General features: G+C 40.7%; 1 protein-coding gene across 6 annotated transcripts in view; it reads left to right on the top strand.

Annotated features, from left to right (window-relative positions):
* syt12 (synaptotagmin XII) overlaps positions 1-2,382 on the top strand; it is a 206,552-nt gene extending 204,170 nt beyond the window's left edge. For all 6 annotated transcript variants that reach the window (XM_043706175.1, XM_043706171.1, XM_043706170.1 and 3 more), the window contains one exon: positions 65-2,382. In XM_043706175.1, the coding sequence (XP_043562110.1) occupies positions 65-235 (171 nt within the window). In that variant the 3' untranslated portion in view covers positions 236-2,382. The remainder of the gene's footprint in view (positions 1-64) is intronic.
* Positions 2,383-17,810: the final 15,428 nt, after the last annotated feature.

The following is a 17,810-nucleotide window of genomic DNA, read 5'->3' as shown; positions in this document are numbered from 1 at the left end:
TGGACACTGCAATTCCCAATTCTCTTGGGAGTTTAAATGACCTATGAATTTTGTTGTGGTTCAGGAATTATCGCTGAGAATAACAGTGGCTGAATGTGAAGATGGAAGAACTGAGAACATAGGGCATGTAATCATTGGGCCTGAGACCAGTGGGATGGGTGGCACTCATTGGAATCAGATGCTGGCAACATTACGGAAACCTGTCTCCATGTGGCACGCTCTCCGAAAGAAATAATGCAAAGGAACAGTGACATGTTCTTGACACTTGTGTAAATATTTTGCATGGTGACTAAATTCTTACACTTTATTGCTGGTGCTTTGGGAAATTCAAGTTTGAAATATTAAATTTCCTTTTACTTTATTGACTTACTTGCATCAGCTTTGTACTGGAAAATGTGTAGCCGGAAGAGCCAACTACGTATCACTGAAGTTGGTATAACAAATGAATGCATCGATAACAAGAGCTGATATGAAGTGGCTATTCTATTGTATGCTTCATATTGAATAGTTCATACATAGATGAAGAATGGTCAAAGATAATAAAGAAGTATATTTGTCTGATGTTATTACCCATTCAGAAAGCAGAGCTATGTTAGCCCTAGACCTACAAACAGCCCCACATATTAATACTAAACAAAATCCTTTCCAGAATATTTTCCTATTTCAAAATATTTATGCTGTAAATTAAAAGAATTGCAAATAATTGACTGATGTGTTGCAATGATCAGACTTTGTGGGTAAGCAGGGATCCTGGATGTATATATTGGAAATGTTTTGTGCATATTCTGGCTATTTATTAGAGCATTTTGTCAAATAAATAAGAGGACCAAGCCCACTGTTTATATTGTGCGTAGAATGGTAGATTGTTAGGTTGCACTCGAGGTATATGTGGTCTTGAGTTCATCTGCTGTTAAAATGTACACAGGTATCTCTGTATATATATATATACATTTGAATTATCCATTATGTTGTGCTGATGAGTCAGACTTATTTTATATGTAATTCTCGATCTTTCCTTCTGATATTTCCATTGAATGTGCAATTTATTAGAATTTGCCGGTGAATCATTGAATATGTACTGGTTTTCAAAATGTGATTGCTTTACAGAAAAATGTAGAAAACACTTAGTTCTGTTTGCAACCTATGTATGTCTAATGATCAATCCTAGCTTTCTGATAACTGCTCTGATATCCACCTTTCCTGAGTTTGAGATTTGCAAATGATTGGGCAAGAAAGTTTTGCCCCTATTCTTCCTTGGACAATATATTTAACTTATCCCCTAATGTACTTGTACTGCTTGGGTCCTTGCATTGGAACACATATAGATGGAATGGCTACAGCTTAGAAGATTAGTCTTTTCTCATGGGGTTCCATTTGAGGCCATTTCTGGCAGGGTTAAATATGTATTCTTGATTTTCTGGAATCCTGATGTAATGAAGAGAGAAATTCAACTTATTTTTTAAAAATATAATAAAATAGCATACATTACGGTATGGGAACCTGAAGGCTTCCCCATTATAATTTCAACAGGCACAACCCCTTCCTCCAGATGTAATCTCAGCTGTAGGAGCAAATAGATCCTGCCACGATGGGTATAGCTTTGTTTGTTTGTTTGTACCTTGCTTGCTGCAAATCCAATTGTTGGATTATAAAGTATTTGTCTCTTGAGGACAGATCGCATTCGGTAATTATTTAAAATAAATTTAAGCAATAACAAACAACAAGTATTAATGACAAACTGTCTCAAATATATTGGGTCAATACTCTTGAATTAATAATGGCATACTGACCCTGATCGATGAGTGCTGATGCTACACTTAAGACAGAGTAAAAGCAAAACAATTTTGTTGTAAAACATTGTTTCTATAATCATGGTCAGTTTAACAGTATTTTAAATGTACAATGTGCACCACTGATAACTGACATTCTTTATTATGATCTGATTTCCACTTCAGATACTAATAGCCACAAAGATTAATTCTCTGCTGCTTGCTTTTCAACAACAACTATTGTTTATAGGTGTCTCTGACAAAAGGAAAGTCCATCTCAGAGCTCTCCAGTTTGCCTTGACAAATTTTGTGTGAATCTCTGCTTTCTTAAGGCAGAGTGTTGGGGAGCTACATTCTTTTCCAAGCTCCGTTAGAAATGAAAGTATTAGATTTTAAAGATCACACCCAGGAACAGATCACCACCGTCTCTTTGTAAGGGAGAAGAACTCTTTGTCCCTCTTCATTCAATAGGTATAAACCTTTATCCCCGACATGAAGATCAATGTTTCAGCTTGGTTCAGGGTAGCAATTTGCTCAAGTCATAGAACCCCTACAGTGTGGAAACAGGCCCTTCGGCTCAACAAGTCCACACCAACCCTCCGAAAAGCAACCCACCCAGAACCATTACCCCACCCCATTACTCTACATTTACCCCTGACTAATGCACCTAACCTACACATCCCTGAACACTATTGGCATTTTACCATGGCCAATTCACCTGACCTGCACACCTTTGGATTGTGAGAGGAAGCCGGAGCATCCGGAGGGGACCTGCGCAGACGCTGGGAGAATGTGCAAACTCCACACAGCCAGTTGCCTGAGGCTGGAATCAAACCTGGGTCCCTGGTGCTGTGAGGCAGCAGTGCTAACCATGGAGCCAATGAAAATTATAGGTTAAAGCCACACCTAGACTTGAACGTATAATCGTAATTAATATTACATTGTAGCACTTACAGGGACCGTTGCACTGTCGGAGATGCTGCCTTTCATATGATATATTTCAAGTGGGTGTAAAAGATCACATGTACGAATTAGAAAAATAGCCAAGTTCAGGAGGGCAATTTATCATATTATTTGTGGGACATTACTCAGATTATTTTGGCATTACACCATTGGCTACAATTGGCTTTGGGCTGACCTGGTTGAAAGATGCACACATGCGCAAACTCTTAATTATTTTTTGAGGACTAATAACCAAAATCCTGAAATAAAGCATTACTCTTGTTCTCTTTCTTGTACTCATCAATGGGAACAAACAAGTACCATCAAACTGCACAGGAACCTCTGTTGATTAAAAATAAATCTAGTAATAACAAAATATAAAGTATGATATTTTCCTCTTTTTGAAGAAGAATTAAGAAAAAGGTTCAATGGTTAGAAAAGGATTCAACACAGAATCATTCTCTTCTCTGCTGGGAGACATCCAGAACAAATTGGTACAATAGCAATGTTGGAGCAATGCCATTCAGGAATAAAATCAGAAAGCACTTTTTCAGGAAAGAAAAGGTTATAGAAATCTATAACTCCCACAACTAAAAGTCTTTGGAAGTGGGGTAAATTGAATTTTTTGAGTCTGGGAGTATTGGGATTCCAATAATTGAGTGATATGTACCAAAGGGGACCTAATTGGGTTGAGGTACATGTCTCTCATAATTTAATTAAACAGCAGAACAAGTCAAAGAGTCTGAATGGCTCACTGTTTCTCCAAAGGCAGTGTAACCTTTAGGAATACCTTAAAGGCAATAAGCTTCATTATTGTGAGGCACTAAAAAATGTTTTAACAAAAATTTGATAATATGAAAAATAACTGCCACAATTTAAGAATATTTCAGTACAATATGAAGATTGGATAAGTATATGGAGATTAAATTAAGTGGATGTTTTATAGATTTTTAATGAAAAACATGTACATAATTTACTGCTTTGAATTCCTCATTTTTCATTATCACTCCTAATGTAATAAACATATATAGAGATGATGCTAAATAGTGGCTCTTTTCTATAAGTTTTCAAACACTTTTTAAAAAGTTTGCAAAAACCATAGAGAGAAATTAATTTCCACGTTTGGAATCTCACTCTGTTTTGTTTCAGAATGCTCTTAAACAATAAGTAGTAAAACGAGTGTTTGGATCACTCTGCAGATACTATCACTTCATGGGAAATGAAAATTTGCAATTAATAATGAGTTGGAATGCAGAGTCTAAAGAGTAATTCCACATGGAATAGGCTTCCTGCAGAGATAGTTAGATGCAGTTATGTGAGAAAGAACATTTACCATATGGGTTGGTGCACTAAAGTAGGCCAATACATGATTGTCACCTCTATCAATTTTATGATTTGTTAAGCAACTTGTACATTTACAATGACTACTGGAACAATTAAGCATTTGTACATAATGACAACACACTGCCCATGTGGATAAGCATGTTCATAGAAGTGCCATCTTTGAGGGATCCCAAACACCCCCAAGTTTTCACCATATCTCTAATGTTACTAACAAATTTCCTTGAGATTCCCAGAAACTCCAGGGAGTGGTTTCCAGTTTTCCCTCTTCACAAAACAAATTGAATGGCTGGAGAAAGGAGTAGGGATAAGAAATAAATTAGGTAAACACACCTGTAACTATTTGAATTACAAGTTAGATTAATTAATCTGAATGATCAGTTTTTGTTTTGTAACTTCTATACATTTAAATGTGTAAGGATTCCTGGTTAATGCTCCATTAGTGTCTGTTCTGCTTTTCCAGAGAGGGCAGCTATAGTAACAGTATTTCACAATTTATCACTCAGTAAACAGATTAAGAAGAATAACTAGGACTGAGGGCTGATAAATAAAGAGAATTTACAGATAGTGCTAGGGGATCTTGTGAACCAGCTGTAATTCACTACTTAGTTGATTCATTATTGCACTTTCCTCAGGTAGAAGAGAATTTAACAATAGACCATAGGCACATACAAAATTATGAATTGGATGGGGTCAATGCACAACAGAAAAGCAGTGAATTGATGGTGTCCACACATTCAAATCTGGATCTGAAAACAAAATTGTCTGAGTTTAATAACTCTTGCAATGCATTACTTCCTTAAAAAGGAAAGCAATAGGTATCCAAAAATAAGCAACTGCTAGACAAGTTGGGCATTTGATTCTAGTTCCTGAACCAATCCCTGAACAGAAGATGAACAGGAAAGTGGGACCTATTGGAAAGCACTGACATAATATGATAGGCAAAGAGATTAGGTTTTATTTTATCGCATTATTGTGTAGAACAGTGGTCAGATGCTACACAGCTTTGTGTGCTAATGTTCAGATAAATAAATGAGTAAGATAATAGTTGGCTGGCCCTCAGAGGTTAAGGATGGCAGAGGTAGTGAGCACGTGAGGGGCAGTGGTGGGGAGTGAGAGTGGAGATCTTAGAACGGGGAGCAATGTTGATTAAAATATTAAACTTTCCTTCATTTTATGCAGTTTAACATTGCAAATAATGGCCTCTGGCAAAACCACTGATGCTGACTTGCCTTAGGTGTTTGGAAAAAGCAATAAAGAAGGTGCTAGTCTTCTTGTTTAAACACATTAATGACCCAAAGCCTGCTTCTCGTGTGGATGAAGGACATGTCTTGTATAACCCTGACCAAAATGGCATAGCCTGAACTGTATATGCATAGGAGAAACACCACATTGGAAATAAAGCAGTGCCAGTGAAAACCTGGGTGGCACAGAGCTGTATTTTTAGACCAATGAACTTCTCTTCAAGATCTTGGAAGCATTCTACACACAAATATTACATGGCTGCAGTGGAATGAAACGCATCAATGATCTTAGCTGAACCATTGTCGCAGCTACCCTACAGAATGCGAGCCTCAATGTACACCAATTCCTTCTCACTCCCAGGTATGTGCAGTTAATGTTAACAATCCGCAAGCTTGTTTTGTAAGTACCTCCTCTGCTCCTGAACAGTCCACTCTCTCTGATCTTAACACACTAAGTTATAACCAGCAACAGCCAATGCATATATGTTGCATTCGATTTCCCTTTGGAGAGGTTTTACCATTAACAAAATATTTTTGTTCGTTTACACGGACTCATTCTGAGGTAGAAGCAAAACTCTTGAATACTAACAGATTTGGATGGAAGGTCTGCTGCTGTTTTTCTTTCCTACTCTTGGTCCCCTTTATGCATGCAACCATTAGTATCAAAATTTATACACAAAGATTAGCAGTGAGATGCCACTTTCTCCTTTCAGCATGCTTACCAGCACATGATTTTATTAATACATTATGTGCCATTAATTGCCATGAATGGATTAGTTTAAATATGTAATTCTACACAATGGATAAGTGTGGAGGGTAGAACCACGATGAATAGTCATCCGCATTGCCGACTTACTAAACTTGGTGGCTCATCAAAAATATTGTCACCCAATTCATTAGGGCAGCACGGTGGCTCAGTGGTTAGCATTACTGCCTCACAGTGCCAGGGACCCGGGTTCAATTCCCGTCTTAGGCAACCGTCTGCGTGGAGTTTGCAGATTCTCCCCGTGTCTGTGTGGGTTTGCTCCGGTTTCCTCCCACAGTCCAAAGATGTGTGAGTTAGGTGAATTGGCCATGCTAAATTTCCGATAGTGATATGCACATTGGTCAGTGGTAAATGTAGAGGAATGGGTCTGGGTGGGTTGTTCTTCGGAGGATCGGTGTGGACTTGTTGGGTTCAAGAGCCTGTTTCCACACTGGAGGGAATCTAATTGTTGGTAACCAAGTGTTTTTGAGCCACTGTACACTCTCTGGTGAGATGTGGAAAGGGGTGGCTTATTCAGTTTCGACTTGGCATGTCAGTGACTGAAGTACAGATAGCAGCACAAGGAGAACTTTTAAAGGGTATAAACTTGACAAACCAACTAAACTTCTAGGATTTGAATTTCAGGTTTGCAAAATTTAATGGTTATTTGGCACATGCCTTGATTGACATTAATGTGCCTGAACCAGCCCTGAAGGCACTGCCATAAAAGCTTTTCCTTACGTTTATCAAGCAAACTAGAACTTATTCATTGCATGAAATATACTGATTTACCTGTACCATTTGCTGAATGTAAACATACAAACTTTTTTTTCCAAATAAACGGCATCTTTCAAAGTGACACTGGTTGTGAAATTAGTGCAATTTTGTAATCAATAACCAGTTTTGAGTTGAAGCTGTCAGAATGTGGTTGTAGAAGATATAGGCTCCTTTTCAAAGACCCAGATCATTTTGAGCTATTACCACTTGGTCCTTAAGCTTGTGTTAATATAATTCATTGCAATCAGCATTTTAGATGGCAAGAACAGTAGGAGCCTCTGTGTTCCCATGATCAAACTAAACGAACAAGATAATGCTTCTCCTAAGGTCTGGCTGGACCTATTCCTGGAGGTTTTATTATAATGATGACCGAACCCCACTCAAGTACCAGTATAGATAGAGTCGCAAGCTGGCTAGGTGTTGCAAAGCACGGGATCCAGTTATGGGCCTGTAGAATCATGTCCTTGTCATAGAATCATACAGCATGGAAAGAGACCTTTCAGTCCAACCAGTCATAGAGAGTCACAGAGTCATAGAGATGTACAGCATGGAAACAGACCCTTCGGTCCAACTCGTCCACGTCGACCAGACATCCCAACCCAATCTAGTCCCACCTGCCAGTACCCGGCCCATATCCCTCCAAACCCTTGATATTTATATACCCAACCAAATGCCTTTTAAATGTTGCAATTATACTTGCCTCCACCACTTCCTCTGGCAGCTCATTCCATACATGCACTACCCTCTGCGTGAAAAGGTCTCTTTTATATCTTTCCCCTCTCACCCTAAACCTATGCCCTCTAGTCACAATATTCCAAAAGTGGCGTAACCAATATCCTGTACAGCTGCAACATGATCTCCCAACTCCTGTACTCAACACTCTGACCAATAAAGGAAAGTATACCAAATGCCTTCTTCACCATCCTATCTACCTGCGACTCCACTTTCAAGGAGCTACGAACCTGCACTCCAAGGTCTCTTTATTCAGCAACACTCATCACCGACCATGTTCCCAAACTAAACCAGTCCCATCTGCCTGCGCTTGCCCCACATCCCTTCAAATATTTCTTATTCATGTAATTATCCAAATGTTTCTTAAATGTTGTAACTGTACCCACATCCAAAGCTTCCTCTGGAAGTTTATTCCACACATGAAACACTCTCTGAGTAAAAAAGTTGCCCCTTATGTCTTTTTTTAAATTGTTCTCCTTTCACCGTAAAATTTGTCCCCAGTCTTGAAATCCCCCACCATAAGGAAAAGACGCCTGCCATCCACGTTATCTATACCCCTACTAATTTTATAAACCTCTATAAGGTCACCACTCAACCTCCAATGCTCCAGTGAACAAGTCCTAGCCTATTCTTATAACTCAATCCCTACATTCCTGGCAACTTCCTAGTAAGTCTTTTCTGCACTCTCTCCAGTTTAATAATATCCTTCTTATAACAGGGCGACCAGAACTGGACACAGCACTCCAGGAGAGGCCTGACTAATGTCCTGTACAACCTCAACATGACATCCCAACTGCTATACTCAAAAGGTCTGAGCAATGAAGGCAAGCTTGCTAGATGCTTCCTTAACCATCCTGACTACATGTGACATATATGTCAAAGAATTATGTACCTGAACCCCTAGTTCGATGTATTCTACAACACCACACAAGGTCCTACTTTTAATTGTCCTGCCCTTGTTTGTTTTAGGAAAAGGTATTTATCCAAATTAACTCCATCTGCCTTGTCTCAATGACAAATAGCGAGGCGACATTAATGGGAAAGGGTTGCAAATCCAAAGAATTACATAGGTAGTAAAAATACCAGTGATGGTCTAATTACATCCCATTTGTGGTGTAGAATGAGCAGCAGAAAAAGCAGAATATTGTTTCTCATGTTGAAAAATGTCCTCGTGCACATAACAGCAGCTGCCATGAGAAACAAAACATGACTGAGAAAAACCCTCGACTAAAACTGCAATGGAGTAATGTTGTCATAATAAATCACTGATGAGTGCACAGACAATCTGTTGCAGCCAGTGTCAGATAAGAGCACTGGAAACAATTCAGATGCAAAGGTTTTATCATTGCCTTCAAATTTGTGTTCTAGTAAAAGTCTGAGTAGCAAATCAAACTGAAGGCAAATAAAATGGACGCAAATAAAATGGAGGCAGGGAACTGAGGCAACATGCAAGATATTAAAATTAGGAAGGCTGCTACAAGGATGGATATAGGGAATGTAGGGAAGAGGTATGTACCACAGAGCTGAAAGTAATTTTTGCACATTGATGCATTAAGTTATACAACACAGCCACATCAGAGTCTGGTGAATAGCAACTCAATAGGTCCATCAAAACTGAAAAAGGATTAATGCTTGATTCAAAAGCACATATAAAAATTTTTTAAAAATCAATTTGTGTCCCAGAAGAAAAAGAAATACATAATACAACTTATCTTCAGTCGTACATGTTCTCAGTAATGCTGCAATAAAACAGAAAAAAATGCAAGTCATACCCATTTCACTCATATTTTGTGCACAAGAATTACATTGTTATGACTAAAGCAATCTGTCCTCTTTTTCTTTCCCTTCTTATGAACAGAGCTGAAACTGTGTTGCTGGAAAAGCGCAGCAGGTCAGGCAGCATCCAAGGAACAGGAGAATCGACGTTTCAGGCATAAGCCCTTCTTCAGGAAAGCCCTTCTTATGAACAGGCCAAGTTGTTTCCAGCAGTCTCCACTGCCATACACTGCAGTGATCTTGATTTTGACTATTGTTAGGTTAAGTAGACTGCATTAAACACCTTTATCTCAGCAGTGGCTCAGTTGGTAGCAATTTCATCTTTAATCACCAAGTTCTGGGTCCAATCCAAGGCTTGAACATTTAGACTGACACCCCAAAGCATTCCTGAGAGCACTGTATTGTTGGAACTATGGTCGTCCCAGCTGAGGGATAAAACAGAGGCCCCAACCACACTCACAAATGGATGTAAAATTACCCATGGCATTTGCTTGAACAAGAACGGGGAACATAGTTATGCCAAATGTCATGCGCAACATTCATTGTTAACAACAAATAGATTCTCTCATTATCAACAAACTACCGTGTATGGGATTTCACTGAGCACAGATTGACATGTCACTTAAACACAAAACTGACCTCACTGCCAAGAGTACTTAATTATAGAATGCTTTCAGATGTTTGGTGGTCATGAAAAGTGTCATATAAATGCAACTTGGTTTGCGGGTGGAATGCGGTGATGATGTTGAACACAAATTCCTCTAGTTATTTGTAACATCAGAATGTTCAGCAAAGCTTTCAATTATTATGATTTCATACCCTTACGAATCCCAAGCACGAAAGACAATTAATTACTTCTGGTGTAAGCTGTACTGCTACACAAGCAAAAATGCACAGCATGTTCCCTCAAATGAAGATAAATAGCCAGTTAATGTGTTTTGCTTAGAATGTTTGAGCGATGGCTGTTGACTAGACAATTGGGTCCATTCTTCTCTGCTTTGCATAGCAGTTTAAAATGTATTTTTTAAAGCATCAATTGATCAGAGCAGGTCTTAATTGATCAAGGCTTAATTTTAATGTCTTATCCAAAAGAGAACATCACCAACAATAGTTATTCCTCAATAATGCAATGCTGCATGCAAAATAAAGATTGAGTTGGAGGGAGGACAGGGCTGCAACTATTAACTGCTGATAGAGAACCAAAGCAGCTGAAAAGAACCATTCATAGAATTCAAAAAGAAAGTAATTATAATCCTGTTAAACATCACACATTACTGAAGAAGGGCTTATGCCCGAAACATCGATTCTCCTGCTCTTCGGAAGCTGCCTAGCCTGCTGTGTTTTTTCCAGCACCATATTTTTCAACAAAGATCACACAACACCAGGTTATAGTCCAACAGGTTTATTTGGAAGCACTAGCTTTTGGAGCACCACTCCTTCATCAGATGGTTGTAGAGGTTAAGATCATGCTCACAGAATTTATAGCCAAAGGAGTCCAGTGTCATGGAGATGTGATAAAGTAAACAATCGTAGATTAAAATTTTCATCTTTTATAATGGGATATGCTGGTTTCTGTTCTTTGATATGTATAACCCAGAAATCATTTAAATTACATTCTCAAGATAGCTCAGCTTTTTAAACAATAGGCGTGAAGTCTGTCTGTGTCCCAATGGTGTCAGACTGACAAACCCTCTGTATAGTTTTACAGTTTTACATGGATCCATGCAGTTTTTGAGCAAAATAAAATGCAATTCTGCAAAAACAAATTCACCCTATAAGCTTATATGTGTGCGCACATAGGAATGATAGATTGAGTGTGCATGTGAGTGTGTGGGTGTGAGAGTAAGTGCACGTGATAGAGTGTGTATGTATAAGTGTGTGTATAAGCTTGGTTAAGCATGTGTATGAGTGTGATGGGCTATGTGTGAGAGGGTGCACTTGTTGGTGAGAATGCAGGGGGTGTATATGTGTGTATATGAGAGAGAGCTTGTGTATGAGAGAGGGTATGTGTGTGTGTGTGTGTGGGGTGAAGAGGTTTCACTTGTAGTGTGACATGAACCCAAGGTCCCAGTTGAGGCCATCCCTGTGGGTGTCAAACTTGGCTATCAGCCTCTGCTCTGCGTTGTCGCTTGTCCCAAAGTCCGCCTTGGAGGATGGTCAGCCAAAGGTCCGAGGCCAAATGTCCCAGAAAGCTGAAGTGTTCCCTGACTGGGAGGGAAAACTCCTGTCTGGTGATTGTTGTGTGGTGTCCAATCATACGTTGTCATAGCATCTGCTTGGTGTTGCCAATGTACCATGCCTCAGGCCATCCTTGCTTGTAGCAAATGAGATAGACCATGTTGGCAGAGTCACACAAGTACTCGCCCTGTACATGATGGGAGGTGTCCCCACCTGTAATGGTGTTACCCGTGTCAATACTCTGACACGCCTTGCAGCGGCTGCTGTGGCAGGATTGTCCGGTGTTGTTGCCCTGAAGGCTGGGCAGTTTGCTATGAATCATGATCTGTTTAAGGTTTGGTGGTTGTTTAAAGGCGAGAAGTGTAGGCATGGGGAAGATTACGGTGAGGTGCTCATCCTTATTGATAAGGAGTTGCAGGCTGCGACATACATGACGTAGTCATTCGGCTCCTGTGAAGGACTGGACAACGAAAGGTACCCTATCGGTTGCAGCCCATGTCTGTCTCCCGTGGAGGTCATTACGGTTTCTCGCTGTAGCACGTTGGAACTGGTGGTCAATGAGTTAAGCATCTTATCCTGTTTGTATGAGGGCATCCTTGAACACTTTCAAGTGTCTGTCATGATCCTCCTCATCTGAACAGATCCTTTGTACGTGTAGGGCTTGTCCATAGGGGATGGCTATTTTAATACGTTTTGGGTGGAAGCTAGAGAAGTGCAGCATCGTGAGGTTATCCGTGGATTTGCGGAAGAGTGAGGTGCTGAGGTGCTCATCCATGATGCAGATGCATGTGTCTACGAATGTGACAGATACTAAAAGTAGTCTATGGTAAGTCTGATGGTGCAATGAAACGCTTTGATATCACAGTGTAATTGTTGCAGTGACTCCTCACCATGGGAAAGAATATGTTGTCAATATGTCTGGTATATAGTGTTGGTTGGAGGTCCTGTGCAAAAAAGAAATCTTGTTCAAACTTGTGCAAGATGTTGGCATATTGGGGATAAAATATGGTCCCCATGGCTGTTCCGTGTGCCTGGATGAAGAATTGGCTGTCAAAGTCGAAAACGTTGTGATCAAGCGAATGCGTTGTAGCACGGTGCTCAGAGATTGGCAGTTGCTGATATCGAGTAGAGGCTGTTGCCCTGACGCCGTCATCATGGAGAATGTTGTGTGCTGACATGTCCATTGTGATGAGGAATTTCTCAGTTTGATTGGTCTATGGGTGCTGAGTTTCTGTAAGAAATCAGTAGCGTACTGACAAAAGCTGGGTGACCCCTGTACAATGGGTTTCAAGATGCCTTCGACATAGCCAGAGAAGTTCTCACACAGGGTCCCATTGGTGTGTTGGCTTTGTGTATCTTCGAAAGGCAGTAGAAGTCACCTATGTGAGAAGTACGTGGGACGAGAGCGCATAGGGAACTCTGAAGGACTGGATGAAAAGTCCTGTTCTATGGTTTTAGTTCATAGGTGTGTTCTTTGGTTGGATTGGCCAGTAGTTACCTATAGTGTTCCTGGTTGGTCAGTTGTTGGTACACTTCCTTGGAGTAATCTGTTCTATTCTGAATGATGATAGTTCTTCCTTTATCTGCTGGTTTGATGACAATGTTGCGATTGGTTTTGAGAGCATGAATGGCATCGTGTTGTGATTAGGTGATGTTTTGCTCTATCTTGTGGGTGCAGGTAATGAATCTGGCATTTAAATATTTTCAGATGATTTGAGCACACATGTCAAGCCCAGGGCAGAAGTCTTCCAGTGAGGTCCAAGTCGATCCCTTCTTTGGTCGCTCCTCTGTAGATCCATGTGATGACTGTTCCAGCTCGTCAGTGGAGTCATTGGGATCACTGCTGGAATTTTGAAAGAATTTCCGGACTCTCATCTGTCTGATGAATTCCTCAGTGTCTGCTGCTAGACTCATGGAGTCCACTTTAGTGGTGGGGTAGAAACTGAGCCCTTTGCTATGAAATTCGATCTCTTCCAGTTGAAGAGTGTCGTCCAGTAAGTTGATGATCAATTTCCCCGTGGTGATAATGTTTTTAGCCATGGTGCCGGGGCGGGGCACGGCTACTGCTCATGGTAATACCAAGTTTCTCCAGTTTCTTGTTCTTGGTGTGCAAGTACGTGGTCTAGTTTTGTCACCTTTCTGTTTGGCAATGTTGCATAACTGTACTGTTGTATCTTGAGTGCAATCTGAGAGTATGGAGTCCATCTTGGTCTCAAGGTTATGGTGCCTGCTGTAGAGTTGGTGCATGAGATGATTCAGGAGATTGCGAGAGGTGCTGTGGTAAAGTCTCTCCAAGTAGTCTGTGTTGTAGGTCGACTTGAGTGGGTTCGGGAGTCCATCTTGGTCTCAAGGTTATGGCGCCTGCTGTAGAGTTGGTGCATGAGATGATTCAGGAGATTGCGAGAGGTGCGGTGGTAAAGTCTCTCCAAGTAGTCTGTGTTGTAGGTCGACTTGAGTGGGTTCTTGATCCGTAATCGTGTTTGGGATCCTTCCTGCTCTCCTGCATTTCTGCAGAAACATGATACCTGTGTCGACTGAGCAGACACTATGACAAAGGATGAATGGATACCGCGCAACAATCACCATCAGGAGTATTCCCTCCCAGTCAGGGAACACTTCAGGTCTGAGGCCGAAAGTCCCGGAATGCTTTGGGTGACCATCCTCCAAGACTGACTTCAGGACAAGCAACAACGCGGAGTGGCCGAGCAGAGGCTGATAACCAAGTTCAGTACCCATGTGTACGGTCTCAACCAGTGCCTTGGGTCACTACAGGTGACCCCTCTGTACTATATACACACACACACACACACTCCTACATATGCACACATATAAGCTTATGGAGTGAATTTATTTTTGCAGAATTACATTTTATTTTGCTCAAAAACTGCATGAATCCATGTAAAACTCTGTAAAACTATACAGAGGGTTTGCCAGTCTGACATTGCAATGGGACACAGACAGACTTCACACCTATCATTTAAAAAGCTGAGCTATCTTGAAAATGTAATTTAAAAGACTTCTAGGATTTACATATCAAAGAACAGAAACCAGCATATTCCATTATAAAAGGTGAAAGTTTTAATCTACGATTGTTTACTGTATCACATCTCCATGACACTGAACTCATTTGGCTATAAATTCTGAGAGCATGATCTTCTCCTCCACAACCACCTGATGAAGGAGCAATGGTCTAAAAGCTAGTGCTTCCAAATAAACCTGTTGGACTACAATCTGGTGTTGTGTGATCTTTAACTTTGTTCACCTCAGTCCAACACCGGCTCCTCCAAGTCATAATCCCGTAGAAACACTTAAAAGAAGAAATCTTGAGGGCATCTCTTTGATGTCAATCTGGTTATCACAATATCAATTTACATTTAAAAGGAGTAAATTATCCCATGGTGCTTCACAGGAATGTCATCAAAAATAATATGGCACAAAACCACATGTTAGAGCAAGTATTCTAAAGGCTAATCAAAGGGGTTAAGTTTTTTTAAAAAAGAGGAGAGGCAGGATTAGGACAGGAATTCTAGAATTCACATCATTGGAAGCAGAAGGCACCACTGTCAATAATAAAGAATGACATGGAGTTCCGATGTTGGACTGGGTTGGACATTGTCAAAAATCACAACACCAGGCCATAGTCCATTGGGTTTATTTGAAAACACTAGCTTGTAGCACTGCTCCTTCATCAGATGCCATACTAGGTGACTGGGTGTCATGTGATTATTTGACCCAATAACAAAGAACTATACAGCACAGGAATAGGCCCTTCGGCCCTCCATACTAAAACTGTCTTCATTAACACGATCCATATCCCTCTATTCCCTTCCTTTTCATGTGTTCGTCCAGGTGTTTCTTGCATGTTGCTATTGTGTCTGCTTCCACCAACTCCTCTGGCAGCGCATTCCAGGCACTCACCACTCTGTGTGAAAAGCTTGTCTTGCATATCTCTTTTAAACTCCACACCACTTTCCCCCCCACAAATACTTTGAACCTGTGTCCCCCAGTAATTGAGCCCTCCACCCTAGGAAAAAGCCTCATGCTTTCCAGTCTATCCATGCCATTCACAAACTTACAAACTTCTATCAGGTCACCCGTCAACCTCCTGCATTCCAGTGAAAACAAAACAGTCTATCTAACCTTTCTTCATAGCTAAAATCCCCCATACCAGGCAACTTCCTGGTAAACCTTTTCTGTATCCTCTCCAAAGCATCCACATCCTTCTGGTAGCATGATGACCAGAGCTGTACACAATATTCCAAGTATGGCCTAACTAAAGTTCTGTGAAGTTGCAGCATAACTTGTCCATCCTTATACTCAGTGCCCCTTCCAATGAAGGCAAGCATGCCATAAGCCCTTTTTACTACCTTATCTACCTGTGCTGCCACCTTCAGTGATCTGTGGACCTGCACACCAGATCCCCCTGCATATCAATACTCCAAAGGGTTCTGCCATTCACTATATAATTTACACCTGTACTTGACCTTCCAAAATGCATGAACTTGTGTCCAGATTAAACCCCATCTGCCATTTTTCTACCCATGCCTTCAACTGATCTACATCTTGCTATATCCTCTGACAATCCTCACTATCTGCAACTCCACCAATCTCGATATTGTCCGTAAATATAGTAATTAGACCATTCACGTTTTCCTCCAAATCATTTATGTTGATCATGAACAGCAGAGGTCCCAGCACTGCTTGCTGTGGACCACCACTAGTCACAACCCTCCATTCCGAAAATTATCTTTCCACCACTACCCTCTGTCTCCTATGACTGGGCCAGTTCCGTACCGATCTGGTCAGCTCACCCCTGAAACCCCTGGTCAGCTTCACCTTTTGTACATTGAAGAACCTTGTCAAAGGCTTTACTATGTTCCATGTAGACAACAACCGCTTTTCCCTCAATCATCTTTGTCACATTCTCAAAAAATTTCGATCAAGTTAGTGAGGCAAGATCTCTTCTGACAAAACCACACTATCGCTAATGAGTCAATTTGTTTCGAAGTGCGTATAGATCTTGTCCCTGTGAATCGTTTCCAATAATTTCACTACCACCAACATGAGGCTCATCGGCCTGCTACCCTCCTTAAACAATGAGACAACATTCTCCAATCCTCTTGGATATCACCTGTCGCCAAAGAAGATACAAAGATGTCTGTCAATGCTCCAGCAATTTGTTCTCTTGCCTCCCGCAGTATTCTGGGATCGATCCCCCATCAGGACCTCGGGACTTATTTAATTTAATACTTCTAAGATGCACAACACCTCTTCCTTTTTAATAGCAACTTGGCTTAGAAATTCGACACTCCCTTCCCCAAGTCCATCCTCCAACAATTCCTTTGGTGAATACTGAAACATAGCATTTGTTTAGGACTCCACCTACCTCTTCTAGCCCCACATAAATCCCTCCTTTGTCCTTGAGTGGGCCAACACTTGCCCAACTACCTTCTTTCTTTCAATATGTGTGTAAAAAGCCTTGTGATTCTAATTAATCTTGTTTGCTAACAAATTTCATGTCCCCTTTTAGCCCTTTTAATTCCTTGTTTAAGTTCTTTCCTACTTACCTCATATACTTCAAGGGCTTCATTAGTTCCCATCATCCTAGACCTTACATGTGCTTCCATTTTCTTTTTAGATTAGATTAGAATTCCTACAGTGTAGAAACAGGCCCTTTGGCCCAACCAGTCCACACCGACCCTCCGAACAGTAACCCACCCAGACCCATTTCCCTCTGACCAGTGCACTTAACATTATGGGCAATTTAGCACGGCCAATTCACCTAACCTGCACATCTTTGAACTGTGGGAGGAAACTGGAGCACCCAGAGGAAACCCACGCTGACGCGGGGAGAATGTGCAAACTCCACACAGACAGTCGCCTGAGGCTGAAATCGGGCCAACATCTTAACCAACATCTTGTGACCAACATCTTAACATCCCTAGTCATCCATAATGGAACCATTAAAATCAGGGTGTGCAATTAAAAAAAATAGGAAGATTACAGAGCTCCCAGAAGGATGTGTGTTAGAGAATTTTACAAAGACAGGGAAAAGTGACACCATGGAAAGAATTTAACACAGAAATGGAATTGTGATTTTAATATTACTGTTGGAAGGAGCCAATGAAGGCCAGCAAGTATAGAGCAAACAGAATGCTTTCTCCCATTACCTTTATTTTTGAAGTTCCCATCCAAATAGTGCTTCTCCGAACCAAATCATCTACTTGTCTAATAATAAAAGTAAGTTTAAAGGAATGCACGTCACTTTTTGTCGAGTTCCGTGTAAATCTACTCCCTACAGTGTCC

The sequence above is a fragment of the Chiloscyllium plagiosum genome, chromosome 16 (genome assembly GCF_004010195.1).
Source record: "Chiloscyllium plagiosum isolate BGI_BamShark_2017 chromosome 16, ASM401019v2, whole genome shotgun sequence".
NCBI classification, from domain to species: domain Eukaryota; kingdom Metazoa; phylum Chordata; class Chondrichthyes; order Orectolobiformes; family Hemiscylliidae; genus Chiloscyllium; species Chiloscyllium plagiosum.
The sequence above is the reverse complement of the archived record's forward strand: the minus strand, read 5'-3'. Positions and strand labels throughout refer to the sequence as shown.